Genomic DNA, 15,153 nt, shown 5'->3' with positions numbered 1-15,153 from the left:
TTTTACGTTTTTTCCTTATATATTTCACTGGTGAAGCAACATTAAAAAGTATCATTCTGCAAAGCTTGCAGTCTTGGCAGAATTTCAACATGTTCTTAAATCCTAAAATAAAAATGTCTTTTAGGGAAATGTGAGTAAGATGTAAGTCATTAATGACTCATTGCTTTCAGAAGGTGAATAATTGGGTAACTTACACTGTGATTGGTTTTAAAAATTAAAATGTAGATACAAAATCATTATGAATTTATCTGTTTTTCTCTAAATACTGTGGGGGTTTTTGTTTTTACAATTTGTTAGGGAATATTTGTATTTTCAAAAAATAAAAAAAAAAGAATTAATAAGCATAAACAAAAATGTAAAACCTTTCTGAACCAAAAGACTAAATAAGTACTTGTTTAATTGCAAATTTTTACTGTCATGTTGATATAAACCATTTGAACCCATGCTGCAAGCCATGTTTAATGTGTAATATTCTCTTTTAACAACTTTACTCAATTTTTAATATTCTGTGAAATAACTGTACAATATCCAATTTTAAGTTGCTGGAAAGGGTGAAAATGCAGTTGGCTTCTTTTCTGGAAGATCCTCAGTACCAAGACCAGTATTCTTTGCATACAGAGATCATAAAAACATTTGGTAGAGTTGGGCCTAATGCAGAACCAAGGTTCCGAGATGAGTGTAAGTTACATTTTCTACCTTTTTTTCCTGAATTGTAATGTAAATCAAAGCCAGAAGCTTCTCTCAGGATTTGTCCTATGTTAAAGCCCTTCTACACTTTATCTTTCATATACTGAAAGCTAAAAGTGAACCAAGTGGACTGTTGTGAATTGATCAGTAATACCGTTACTGGATAGTTTTTATACTATATACTGACTGCTGTAACACATATGAAAAGTAACTCATAAACAATTTCAAGTTATTCATAAAACATTTTTTAATAACTGTAAATTTCAAGATACTATGCTATGTTCTATTTAAAGCTTACCATTTAATTCTCATTTTTAAGGAAATTTTTATGTGTTTCTAGATGTGTTCTTATGAAAAATATGCTTTTCTTCCACTTACCATGGCATTCAGCTATGATTAATGATTTTGTTTTAATGCACAGTTTGTTCATCTGCTAAATGATTTGCATAATTATCTGCTAAAGCATTTTCTCTAGTTTCTATAATATCTCTTTTACTGTGGGCCTCAGCCTTTATGACGGCAATTTCTTTTAGTGGCATCAAAGTGTCCAGTAATTATTACTCCAAAAGCATGTGTTAGTTATCATTGCTATACTTTAGTCCTTTAATTTTTAGCAATTTGACATGCCCTAGAGAGGACCGCAAGTTTGGCTTCTTAAAGTCATTTTGGTTTCTAGAACAAAATTTGATTCTCCCATGGTCTAGTTGTTGCATATCTGGCCTGATACTTTTAATATAAGTGTCATCAACAAAAAATATTGTTAGGAATTGGACAGCATTGTCCAAAAGGTCTTTCGAGGGCATAACACTTATTGAGCTACAGAAAGACAATCACGAAATTATTTTTTAATGGGTAATGTTGGTAACATGAGAAAATAGCAATATTTCATGATTAGTTAACAGGAAAAGGTTTGGTATTTTAGCTAGCAATAGGGATAGTTCCATATACTGTAACATCAGATTTGTAGGTGATTCTAGTAAAAACTCTGAAGGTACTTTGACTAGCTTTATTGAGGGTGTCATTGTTCTGAAGTGGAGAGACTAAGTCTTAGCTCTTGGATCAAGGAATTGGCTAAGTAGGCAATGAGTCTTTGGTGTTTGCCATGTTGTCGAGTTAGTAACTCTCTAGAACATGATCTAACCTTTTTATGTGCATTCAAGAGAAAGATTTATGCATCGCAGAGAAGGAAGACATTTTCTTTTCATAACGGTCCCAAAATAACAAAGGTTGGCTTGGGAAAAGATTGACGATAGACGTTTCCACTGCTTGAATAGGTGTAATAAACCATTTGTTATCCCTGTGGCCTTCTACAATTTCATGTATACCCACAGTTAAGTTTTATACAATCTTCTTTCACGTTCTGGTACAACCAGACTCCCCCCCCCCCCCCCCCCCAAGACAAAAAAAAAAACAACTTTTTTTTTCTTTTGTACTTACTGTCCAGTCAATTGGCTTTCCTTTTACTTTAAGACTTTACCCTGAAGACTTTAAGGTACTATGTTAATAAGGTTAATGGTAGAGTAGAACCCATATTGACAAGGATTCCATACTGTTATCCATCTTTATTTATAGACAATTGCTTTTAGGAGTTTAGAAGAAGGACAGAGTATTGTTGAGTTGTAATATCTTCCTCAGAGTGGCATTTTGGATATTTGTCATTCTATTTCTTAGAGAATAGAGGACATTGATCCATCCAGTGGACTTTTTTCTTTCCCAGCTCTTCATTATCACAGGACCTTTTGGTCTTGATTTTTTTCAGAGGCCATTGGTTTTATCCGGAACACAATTCAGCCTTTTGTTGTTGTTTGTTTTCAGCTTTTTTACTTTATAAAGCCCTCTGAAAATGCTCAGTCATATGCTGGAGATTTTCTAACATAGCAATTTTACATTTCAGATTAGTTTTTTTTTTTTTAGAAGTTCTTTATTTCAGTTCTGAGCCCATTTATAAAAAAAGAGGATAAGATTCCCTTTACTTTGGCTGTTGGATCTACCCCAAATATTTTTTTTATAACATAATAATAAAAATAAATAAATAAATGCATTCAAAGTGTTTAAAAAATATATTTTATTTATTTATTTGACAAAGCGAGACAGCGAGAGAGGGAACACAAGCAGGGGGAGTGGGAGAGGGAGAAGCAGGCTTCCCAGTGCGCAGGGAGCCTGATGTGGGGCTCGATCCCAGGACCCTGAGATCACGACCTGAGCCGAAGGCAGACGCTTAATGACTGAGCCACCCAGGCGCCCCTACCCAAATATTTTTTGAAAGTTTATTGAAATCAATATTTATAAAGTCTCCTATTGATTTATTTTGTTTGTAGTGTAGACTCTGTCCAATCTGCCCTTAAGAGAAAGGCTTCTGCAATGGCCTTATGTTGTGCATTTCCTATTTTCCTTGCCCACTGAAGGTGAATTGTAGAATTACGCATATCTTGGTTAGTAGATCTTTTAACCATTCATTTCCATCTGAGGAGTTATCAATTAAGTAAATTAATTGCTACAGATGTGGTAGCTAGGATAATATGTATGGAATGAAATGTTGAATTCTGTAGTAAATTTTTCTCTTTTGAGATTTAGGAGGATCTTTAATTATAGCCTTTAATTGGCTCTAGAGTTGAACTTCTGTAGATTTGTTTTCTAGTTAAGGGGCTATTGTGCAGTATGCTTACTGAGTTTCTGAGAAAAACATTAAGGAAAGGATTACTTGTTTAGGAGGTCAGAAAAGGAGCAGAAGGAATAAAGAGGCCATGTGTCAGTAGAAAAAGAAGTTCGAGGAACTTTCTAAAGGTTTGGGTAGAAGTGAATCTCAAAGATTCTCTAGAGACACCATTTTGTTGAGGCCTCAGCATGCCAGTTAGTGAACTGGAGTTTCAGTGAATTCAGTGGGAAATCAATGAATGTTTGGAGTTTTTGTCTCCCCATTTTTTAAAAAAATATTTTATTTATTTATTTGACAGAGAGAGACACAGCGAGAGAGGGAACACAAGCAGGGGGAGTGGGAGAGGGAGAAGCAGGCTTCCCACAGAGCAGGAAGCCCAATGTGGGGCTCGATCCCAGGACCCTGGGATCATGATCTGAGCCGAAGGCAGACGCTTAATGACTGAGCCACCCAGGCGCCCCTCCGATTTTTTTCTAGAGCTTCTCTTAAGTATGTTGTTATTAATTTTGACAAGTCAAAATACCCTAAAAATGGCCATTGTTATTCTCATTTTCCTTTTTTTTTTTTTTTGCCATTTACTAACGTAAGTGTAAAAGTTGTAATTATAGTGTGTTAATTAGGAAGCAGGAGGTTTTTATAGGAGGAGATTGTGGCTTTCACATACATAAACTCAATGCAAACATGAAAGAAGTCACTACAGTTGATCAGAAGTATGTGCTTATGAGTGGTGGTTTGGGTTCCCCAACCAAGCAGAGATTAGAAAGGGGCCCTGTGAGCAATACTTTAATAGTCACTGACCCTGGAACCATTTCTCCAAGGAACCCTGGTTTTACTAGGAACTGGTATTTTAGGAAACACAGTCTTAGGCCGTAGAGATGCTCATTGCTACTGAATTGGATACTGTTTCTTGGGCCATCACTTTTATTTTAGCAATAGGTTGTCTATATTTTTGAAATTTTATATTATTTATTGAGACAGAAGATTATTGAGCCCTTTGAGTGACTTGAACTAAACCATCAGTGCTATTTGACATTGGTCTTGCTAAGAATTTGAGAAACTAAAGCTAAGAATTGTTTTATGGAGTGAAATAATTTGATACTGAAAAAGAATAAGTATACTATATTTGTCCTTTGTTTAATAGCAGTGGTAATACCTGATTTTTATAAAGAAACTAATTTGTAAAGATAATAATAACACAAGAGGTAGATTGTTTACATTTGTTTATTTGGTTTTCATCTTTCAAATTGGGAAATTTAATTTCAATGTGGCCAAATGACCTGTAGACATCCTCGTAATTAGGTTATAGTGACAGTGCTATGTTCTGTTCCTTCCAAATGTTTTTATTCTGAAAAACATGCTTTCCTCTCTAATAAGAAAAAGCAAGTAAAGGATTTGAAATCATCTAGAATTAAAATGAAATTTTAAAATAAAAAATTTGTTTAATGTATGAGTGTATACAATGTTTTAGATAAAAATCTAACAATTTCCTCTTCTTTTTTCAGTTGTTATACCACACTTGCATAAGTTAGCCTTGGTGAACAACTTACAAATTGTGGATTCTAAAAGACTGGATATTGCCACCCATCTTTTTGAAGCCTACAGTGCACTTTCCTGTTGCTGTATCCTTGCTTTATTAATGTGTATCTGTATTTATATCACTAATCATACAGTGAACCTCAGTTGTTAAAGTTTGGAAGGTAGTGTCTTTTTCTTCAGCTTACTTACATAAAGGTTATAGAAAATTAAAATTTGGTTTGACTTGGCCCACTGCTTATTCTAGTCATCTCGTAATTTTAAAAGATGGTTTTAAGTCCTCTGTGCTTATATGTTCTATAATTTTGAAACACTGACTAAAGTTTTATCTATGTTAATTGGCTATGTAACTGAGCAAGAAATGAGTTATAGCTGAAGCTTCTGTTAATCAAAAGGAAGCCTTGTATGTGTTCTGGCATTTAGGTTTTTCCATGAATGTTTAACCATCTGTATCCCGTGGAAAGCTATGGAGAGATACCACTCATTGAGGAAGTGTAGTGCCAACATGGCTGATCATCTCCAGTGATGGTAGAACTGAAGGAAAACTCAAAATTCATCTAACCCATGTCAGCCACTACATTTTATAAATGATTAAACTAAAGCTTAAAGACATTAGTGACTTCTTCTGTTTTTTTATAGTTAAAAGCAAAACTGTGACTAGAACAAAGAACTTCAGCTGTCCTGTTACATGTTCTCTTTACTATCCTAGGCCTAGTAAAATAAAACTAAGAAGGAAACAAAGATAAAGATGGGCAGAGTGAGCTGTAGCTTCTTTGCTCTCCCATTAAAAGGCAGGCGAGGTCAAGAAAGAGGAAATAAGAGATTGAAAAAGGAGTGAAAGGCTGAATACGCAAACAGAACTATAAAAGTGCATGCTAGACAACATAATCAGAGAATTCTGATTATTACAGAAAAAAAGACAGTAGAGAGAGGTTCCTAGGAGAAAACAGAGGACAAAAGAAGTTTCAGGATTAATATTTATGGTTCCATATTATTATATACCAGTTTGAAGTAATAAGTCAAGTGAACAAGTAATTTTAAATAAGATAAATATGTTCCAAAATACCACTGATTGGTATTTTAGTATATACCAGTTCACTGTCCCTGGATTCTTAACTGGAACATTCCAGTGGGAGGTTTTGTTTTGAATAAATCAAATAGGGAAAGTAGAAACATAGAGCTGTTAAGGAGCTGTTTGTCCTTTGGAAATGTTAAAACCTGAAGTTGGATGAGTAGTTGAGAGCATTTCATTTTTAGGAATCTACTATAGATTACCTATTCATGTGGATGATGTAAGCCATGTTTTTTACAAGACAGATTATAAAGTGGCAGAGACACCATATTTTGGTAATTTTGTATTTCAACTATCCGTATATCTTCTATAAGTTTATTTCCACTAAAAGGAGAACTTACTATTATTCTTGATTTATCTTGTTGGCATTTTCTACTTAGGGAAGATAGAGGAAGCAAAAAGAGGAAGTGATATTCTGAATTGGCAAGGAAGAACTCTTTAGTAATGGAGAAGTAACAAGACCCTTTCAAGAAAGTAATAATGGCATGTCAAAGTTTGTATTCCAAAGCAAGAAAATATTGCTATGTTTATACCTTCCCTAGACTTTGTGAAAATAGATGTTTAGAAACTTAAGCCAAAAGTTATGTATAACCTTATATAGCAGAGAGTTTCTAAAAGAGTATGCCTCAAGGGAAACTGGAAAGTCAAAAGATCAAAAATTGTAGCTGTATAAAACCAAATATTCCAAGTAGGCAAGTCAGTGGTTTCTTTTTTTTTTTTTTTTTTTTAAAGATTTTATTTATTTATTTGACAGAGAGATAGAGAGCACAAGTAGGCAGAGGGAGAGGGAGAAGCAGACTCTCCACTGAGCAGGGAGCCTGACGTGGGGCTCAATCCCAGCACCCTGGGATCATGACCTGAGCCGAAAGCAGCCGCTTAACCGACTGAGCCACCCAGGTGCCCCAAGTCAGTGGTTTCTAAGTGCATAGAATCTGTATAGAAAGAGTATTATTGTGTGTTTAGGTATGCACACAATATAGAGTAAATATAATAAAGTCTTTATACCAATACAGTAAGGGGAAGAACATCTTAACAACAGACCCACTTCAAGTACTAAAAGTATTAGTTCTACATGAGTCATAACTTGTACTTGTGTCAACGGAGTGGTATGGCCACAATAAAATCACATTGTTCTGTGATCTGAATCTGTTCTGAGGTTCCATTGCATTCTGAGCTGATAGAACACAAGAGTATTCCTTTCAGCACTGATATCATATTTTAATAAGGACATGGAAAAACTGTAGTGTTTAACATTAAGTATAGTAATAAGTCAAAAAATCTGTTTTAAAAAAATTCAAAGGAATTAACCTGGAAAAGAGCTAGCTTGGGGATGAAAAAGTAATTCAAAAATTATTTTAAAGGTTGTTATATAGAAGAAAGTTTAAGCACACTGTGTAACTCAGGTGTAGAGCTAACACTAACAAGAAGGTTACAGAAAGTCTGATTTTATAAGAAAAACTTTCTGGGGGCGCCTGGGTGGCTCAGTTGGTTAGGCGTCCACCTCTTGATTTTGGCTCAGGTCATGATCTCAGGGTCATGGGATTGAACCTCCTGTCGGGCTCTGCACTCAGCAGGAAGTCTGCCTCTCTCCTTCTCCCTCTCCCTCTGTACTTTCTCTCTCTAGAATTAATAGATAAATCTTTAAAAAAAAATTTTTTTTTTAAACTTTCTAATTTAGCTATTTAAAAATGGAGTGATCTGTCTTATGAAACTATGAATGTCCTGTCATTATTAGCAGTTAGAGGCTTTATGGCCATCATTCACAGATGAGGCAGAGGTGATTCCTAATATCAAATAGGATAAAATGACCTCTAAGTTTCCAACCCTTAAGAAAGATCCTGTGATTCCACAGGGAAAAGGTATAAACAAACAGTGAGTAGAAAGAGGAGGAGACTTAACTCTTTACTTCCAAATAAGGCCATCTTCAGCTTCTTATTCCATGCCCATATTTCTCTAGATCAGACTTTTTTTTTTTTTTTTTTGAGAGAAAGAGAGTGCAAGCCAGGTAGGGGAGCGGTGCAGAGGGAGAAGGAGAGAGAATCTTAAGGAGGTTCCACACCCAGTGGGGAGCCCAATGTGGGGCTTGGTTTCATAATCCTGAGATCATGACCTGAGCCGAAGTCAAGAGTCAGTGGCCTAACCAACTGAGTCACCCAGGTACTCCGATCAGACTCTTAACTACTAATTGAAAGATCACTCACAGTTACATTTTGGTGGTACTTTCCCCATATCTAGAAAACAAGACTACATAACCATTATGTTGCAGCCATCTCTATGACTATAGGGATTAGTTCAACCAAATGATGTCTATATTTTTAGTACTTAACAAATATAAGCCACTCATTATAGGAGTCTTATTTACAAATAATATTTACTCATAACTATTTTTTAAAGTTTATTTAGGTCATAAATATTTTTTTTTAAGATTTTATTTATTTAATTGAGAGAGAGTGAGTGAGCACCACCTGGGAGACAGGTAGAAGGAGAAGCAAACTCCCCACTGAGCAGGGAGCCCGATGCGGGGCTTAATCCCAGGACCCTGGGATCATGACCTGAGTCGAAGGCAGACGCTTAACTGACTGAGCCACCTAGGCGCCCTGGTCATAACTGTATTTTTAAGGCAAAAGTTATTTATTATACTAATTTTTTTTAATTAATGAAATTCATAATTTTTTTTTCCAAAAAGACTAATTAACTCATCTTTATAAGGGAACTCATTTACTGGCATTTTTTACTTTAATATGGTGTATATATAATATTAAATAAGAACTATTTTTAAATGGCTAACAACTATGATAAGGTAAGAATGTGCTGTGAATAAACAAAGGGAATTGTTTTCTTGAGAAATATACCTGCTTTCTTGATCCTTTTGAATGTCAGGATAATCAACTAAAACTCAAAAGTGACCAGGAAGTATAACTAGTACTAAACTTATGTTATTATAGTAAAAGTTCTCTTACCCAATTCAATTAGGACCAATAGTAGCCAGTTTAATAGGATGCCTAAAGCAGGAAATCAAGAAAATGGTTTATATAACTTATTTTAACTTAAAATACGTAACATTTTCTTTACCAATCTTTTTATGTAGGACTGAGGTCTTTCTTTTGTGTGAGTCTGCTTAGTAGACTTAAATACCATCTTTCTTTAGATAAACCACACCCATAATGTAATTGTGATTTTCAGTTTAAGTTTTCTTTAAAGAGGATCCAGAAACATTTCTGATACTGGGTATAGACCTTTTTTAGTTTTTTATCTTTTTCCTAGTCTTTTATAGTTGCTTCACACAGACATAATTAAACAGCACCATTTTAAGCAATTGGCCTTTACCAATTCTTTTAAACCTTTCAACTTAGTTGTCATGGAAACATTAATTTTCTTACTTTTCATACTCATTTAAGCATCCAACTAAATTACATGATTGAATTTTTACACTTATTGCATGTGTTTACATAACATGTAATTAAATTATGTAGTTTTACAATAATGAAGACCACTGACATTAAGGGATTCGTGGGGATAAACACAATTGACTCTTGGTAGGTGACTAACTCAACAAATGAGAATCGTGCTTGAGGGAAACCTGTTTGCTCTAAGTGATCTGCGTGCCTTAGGGATCATTTTTATTACTCTGTTGTTCTATTGGACATACCATTTTGGTTTTTTTTAATTCCCTTAACTGCCTTGTCTCAAGTCATTTCAGAGGATTTAATGGTTAATCACTTTTTACCTGGTCTCAGATGTTTACGGACTGACATGGAACATCTTTCTCCAGAGCATGAGGTGAGCCACCACGATGATTAAGCCACTGTGATTATCTGTTCCACATTCCTGTGTTTTACTATCTCCTCTACAGACTTGCACTCTTTATGTGAGGCACAATTATGATATGTTGTGCTTAATTCTTTTGAATCTAGTATAGGGTCATTTTATGGCTTTACTTACTGGTTAGGAGATCTTGAAAAACTCCTTTAACATCTTTGATCCTCTGTTTAACTCTGTATAGTAGGGATTACATGCTTTCCTTCACTGAATATAATTAGAATTTAATGAGCTAATGTACATGAATTGCTTTTTAACCTGTAAAATGCTATGCGATTTGATCTCTGACCATTAACTTTCTTAGAAGCAAAGTTTCCATTTTCTGTCTTCCATTTCCTTATAACTCTTTTATTCTATTTGTCTTCCTTGTTTCCTCCAAAACCATTTATCATTTATTTCATATTCTGTATCTTCATGCTGTTTATCTACCCATTATCATGGTGGGTTTGATTTTTTTTTCCCTATTTTTCCAGCTTTCTACAGAGGAAGCTTAGATTACTTACTTTTAAACTTCTCTTTTGGATACATGAATTTAAGACTGCATATTCCTTTAGCCACATCCTGTGTATTTGCTACATTGTATCTTCACTATCATTCAGTTCAAATTGGATTCTCATTTCTATTATTAGTTGATCCATGGGAGGCGCCTAGGTGGCTCAGATGGTTAAGCGTCTGCCTTTAGCTCAGGTCATGATCCCAGGGTCCTGGGATCGAGTTCCACATTGGGCTCCTTGCTCGGCAGGGAGCCTGCTTCTCTCTCTCTCTCTCTCTTTCTCTCTCGCTCTCTCTCTGGCAAATAAAAAATAAAATCTTTAAAAAAAATTGATCCATGGGTTTTGTTTAATAAGGTAAATTAAGATTTAATTCTCCTACATTTTTATCAGTTTTTTTGTGATCTGCTTCTATTAGCTCTTGAAACTCGTATTAAAAGTTAGGAGTGGGAATTATCTCTTTCTCCTTGTGGTTTTTTTCAATCTTTGCTTGGTATGTTTTATAGGTGTCCTCTGTCAGATTGAGGAGGTTCCCTTTTATTGTTAGCTGGTTGACTGTTTTTATCATGAAAGAGTATAGGATATTGTCAAATGTTTTTTCTGCCTTAGTTGAGAGGATCCTGTGGTTATTTCTTTTAATCTCTTGATTCATTGTTTTACACTAATGGATTTTTGGACATTAAATCAACTTTTGCATTCTTACAATAAATCCCACTTAGTTATGGTGCATAATTCCTTTTATATGAAGCTGAATTTGGTTTGCGAGCATTTTGTTGAGGACTTTTGCATCCAAGATGAAGGCTAGGCCTGCAGAATAGAAGAAACAAGATATTATAAGGTGTATTTCTCCACCCTCCATTAGGGTAGGTTGGACTGAAAATAGGAGTGGTTAAAAGTTTTTCAAAGGATCAGACTCCCAGATTCCCTTTCCAACCTTGGTAGAACTCTGGAGCTTTACTTTTAAACATGTAGCTGAGAACAGGAATGAGTGCTATAAGAAGAGGGAAATTAAGTGAAGGCATAGTGATTGGAAACCTTGTTACCTTTCCCCTTCTTGGATCCAAGAATGCAGTCAGAATTATACCTACAGGGGAAAAAGATTGACAGAAAGTTTGGTTTGTGCCCGATTTACCTTAAAGTGAAGTTATTCATGCATGAAGAGATTTTAATCAGCAGTTTAGTGCCCCAGTCTTCAGTGGACATCCCAAGATCACCAACCATTTGAGAAAAACCTCTAACGTCAAAGATGGAGATGAAAACATACATGCAAGAAAGAGGGTACTGGAGGAAACAGAGACAATGCAGGGAGCAGAAGAGAAAGTACAAAAAACTCCCACCAAACATAATAAAGCAAAAACTAGCTAAACAAACAAAATATATAATCTGTGAGATGAAAGAGTGGAAAACCAGAAAAGATTCAAAAAAGGATTAATCTAGATCTAACATGCATATGACAAAAGTCTCATTTAATAACCAACGTCCTTACTATAATCTGCAAGGCAGTCTAAGATCTGGCTCTCTCCTCTTTCACATCTCAGACCTCATTTTCTACCCTCTCCTTTGCTCACTCTGCACTCACCACTCTGGCCTCCTTGCTTAGAATGTGATAGACATAACTTTCACCTAGATGGAGCCTTTGCTCAGACTCTTCCTGGTGTCTCTTCCTTGCTCCTTCATCTCCCTCAGGCTTTTCCCTAAATGTCATCTCCATGAAGCCTGCTTGGGACACCTCCGTGTAAATTGTAACATTCTTCATCTTGGCCTCCTAGTACCCTATATTTTACTTGATATTCTTTCCAAAGCCCTATCACCTTCTAATATACAATATAACTTACCTATTTTTTATGTTTATTGTCAAGAACATAAGCTCTCCATAAGGAGGGAATGTTGTCTGTTTTGTTTGTGCATTCTTTGTATCTAAAAAAGTACCTGGCACATAGTAGGTGACAATAAATATTTGTTGTGTAGTGACCTCCATGCCCAAATATGGGTCAAGAATATTCAGGAAGACCAGTTTCTGGTGTGGTCGCCAGCAATTGGAGGAGCAGCTTAGATCCCTCCACCCTTTCCATCACTCACTCAGTCTCCCTGAAAAAATGATGTTAATTCTTAGGTGCCCATTGTATTCCCAGTTACATTTTAGTAGCCACAGACCTATACCTGGTCCCTGCTCTAGACATTAAAATAGAGCATCTTGCTATTTGCAACCTGGAGAAAGCAAAGGGGCATGGGACAAACAGCTTTTACTGGGAAAATATGTGTGATCATGGTATGTGTATATGTTAAATGTATAGATGTATACAAGTTTTACTTTTAACAGAGGTAGGAAAAACTAAGGGAGAATTGAAGTCAGAGTTGGAAGGTTACTGAAAATCAAAATCAGTTATTAAGTTATATGATTGAGGTCTTTTAAAACTATTTCTGCAGGTAGTGTAGCAATCTAATGTGAATTTCTTTAACAAAGTAACTGCCAAAATGTTACATTTTTAATAAACATTAAGTTTGTGGTAATATTAAAAATTAAATTAAAAGGTTTAGATTAAGTAATAGCATTTCACTATTATAAACTGAAGTCATTTCACTAAAAAGTATTTCACTAAAGTCATTTTTTTTTGAAATCAGGTCATTTTAAGTTCCATGATAAAAGAATGTGAACAAAAAGTAGAGAACAAGACCGTCCAAGAGCCTCAAGGGTAAGACATTAATTCTCTTTTTAAGGCTTCATATTAACCTTAATTTCTCTATCTAAATTTTCTATAGATGGTTATGGTGTTTTATTTTGTGTTACTTTTTAGTCATTTATTTGGAAGGCAAGAAAATTATTCAAATCAGTTGTTATCAAATGCCAGTTTATAAACCATCTGTATCAGAATTATATGGGGAATTTAAATTTTAGATCTCTGCCCCATGCTCTGTGCCATCCTCTCAACAATCTGATTCAGCCTAGGGATCTAGATGTTTAAAAGCTAAAGACGATGTGATAGATAGCTGGATTTGAGAATCACTGGTCAAAATAGTTTCTTAGAAATTTGTGACAGGAATTATAAGGTGTAACTTGATTCACTGCATAAAGGATTGTAAACTTGTGAATGTTCTATTCACATGCTCCTAATCAAAGTAACTAGAATTCGAAGATTAATTGAAGTTAAAATATAATCACAGATGTGAAAGAGTAAAGGTGAGCATTCAGGAGAGGAAGTAACTTACAAATACACTGTGTGTACTCTTATCTCTTGTTGATGTAACCTTGAGCAGTTAATCTTAAATAAACTCTGTTAGGCATAAAAAGCTCAAAGGTTTTTCCTTTATAAAGCTGACAACCAGGAATAAGTGTGTCATCCTATCAGGCTAGGTACCCAGAAACACACACTTACCTCCCCACACCCCCAACCTCTCCCACATATGCAGCTTTTTACTTCGTACTGTATGTCAGAGCCCTTTCTTGAGCCTCCTGGGATGGTAGGAACTCTCCTACCATTGTAGCCATGGAAAGTTTAAACAGTAAAAATACTTTGATAGGCTTCGATTCTGAACACATAAGCCATAAAATTAATGCCAAAGCAAACACTTTTGTTCATTTGTCATACATTTAAGTGTTAAGATTATTTGGTGCCTTATCAGTTGAAAATGTAAAAAGTTTGGGGACAAAATTAAGAAGAATTATATGTGAAATGCATTCTAAATGAAATTTCATTAAGTAGAATATGTAAGAATTAAGAAAGAGAAAAATATCGTAATAACTTCCCAAGATTACTTCAGTTATATGACCTTCCTTTAAAAAAAAAAAGTTTATTTTTATAATCATATTTTCCCATGTTATTCAGATCTTCTATATTATTTTTTTAACTTTTAGATAATTTCAAATAAGCACAAAATAATGTAGTGAATTCCCATGTACTCATCACTCAGCTTCAATAATTATCAACTCGTAGTCAATTTTATTTCATCCATCCCCCTCCTATATTCTGTTATGTATCTCTAAAAGACACATGCTGTTTTCTAAAACATAAATGTAACGTCATTAACACCAAAATAACAACTTCTTAATATTATCAGTTATCTGGCCTGTGTTCAAATTTCTTATTGTTTTATGAAAGTCATTAGTGATCTGTTGTTTGTTTTTCTTCCTTACAGTCTGTTTCTTTGAGTCAGGATCCATAGGTCATTCATTGCAATTAGTTGACATGTCTCTTCAGTCTCTTTTAATCAGTAGGTTCCCCTTCTATCTCGTTTTTTTCTTCACGTACTTATTGAAGAACTTGAGTCTGTGTTCATAATATAGAGGTTCCCACGGTCTGAATTTGGTTGCTTGCGTTTCCCTTTTGTTGTTTTAACGTGTTCCTCTGTATTTCCTATAAATTTGGTGTTTGGGTCTAGATCTAGAGATCATCACATGCAGGGCGTGTTTCTTTATTTTGCAAGACTGCTTCATAGGAGGAGGTGTGTTTTCATCATGAGGGAGACAGTGTCTACTTCTCTCTTTTTTTGGTGGTATTCACATCTGTTCTTGATCAATACCTAGCTCCACTAATTCATTAGCTATTACTAAATACATTCTATCATTCCCTTTTCATTTGTGAGCTAGAATACTTAAGGAAAGAAACCTTTATAGTAAAGGCAAGGTAAATGTACAGTTCTTTCTCTTTACTTACCAGTTTTCTAAAATAATGAATTGATTCACCCTCCGATGGTGACTGGTTAGGGGATTTGTTTTGTTCAAGTATCATAAACTCATGTGTTTTCAAATATTTGATATAATTCAGTGCATTGCACTTACTATCTTTTGATGCCCAAATTATCCCATCTTTGGCCATTACAAGGCTTTTCAAGTTGACTTCCCAAGTCCTTTTGAAATTAATTTGCAAAATGGAATGGTATGGAGGGAGAGAGAAATA

General features: G+C 34.8%; 1 protein-coding gene across 8 annotated transcripts in view; it reads left to right on the top strand.

Moving 5' to 3' along the window:
• The window catches only part of RELCH (RAB11 binding and LisH domain, coiled-coil and HEAT repeat containing), a 112,853-nt gene that overhangs the window by 86,331 nt on the left and 11,369 nt on the right, over positions 1 to 15,153 (top strand). For 6 of the 8 annotated variants that reach the window (XM_032422533.1, XM_032422535.1, XM_032422534.1 and 3 more), the window contains 4 exons: positions 540 to 678; positions 4,846 to 4,962; positions 9,640 to 9,728; positions 12,881 to 12,951. In XM_032422533.1, coding sequence (XP_032278424.1) covers positions 540 to 678; positions 4,846 to 4,962; positions 9,640 to 9,728; positions 12,881 to 12,951 — 416 coding nt within the window. The remainder of the gene's footprint in view (positions 1 to 539; positions 679 to 4,845; positions 4,963 to 9,639; positions 9,729 to 12,880; positions 12,952 to 15,153) is intronic. The other 2 variants (XM_032422537.1, XM_032422536.1) reach the window with 1 other exon arrangement.

This window comes from Phoca vitulina, unplaced genomic scaffold, assembly GCF_004348235.1.
Source record: "Phoca vitulina isolate PV1807 unplaced genomic scaffold, GSC_HSeal_1.0 scaffold27, whole genome shotgun sequence".
Classification (NCBI taxonomy): domain Eukaryota; kingdom Metazoa; phylum Chordata; class Mammalia; order Carnivora; family Phocidae; genus Phoca; species Phoca vitulina.
Note: the sequence above shows the minus strand (reverse complement) of the source record. Positions and strands in the feature narration are given on the sequence as shown.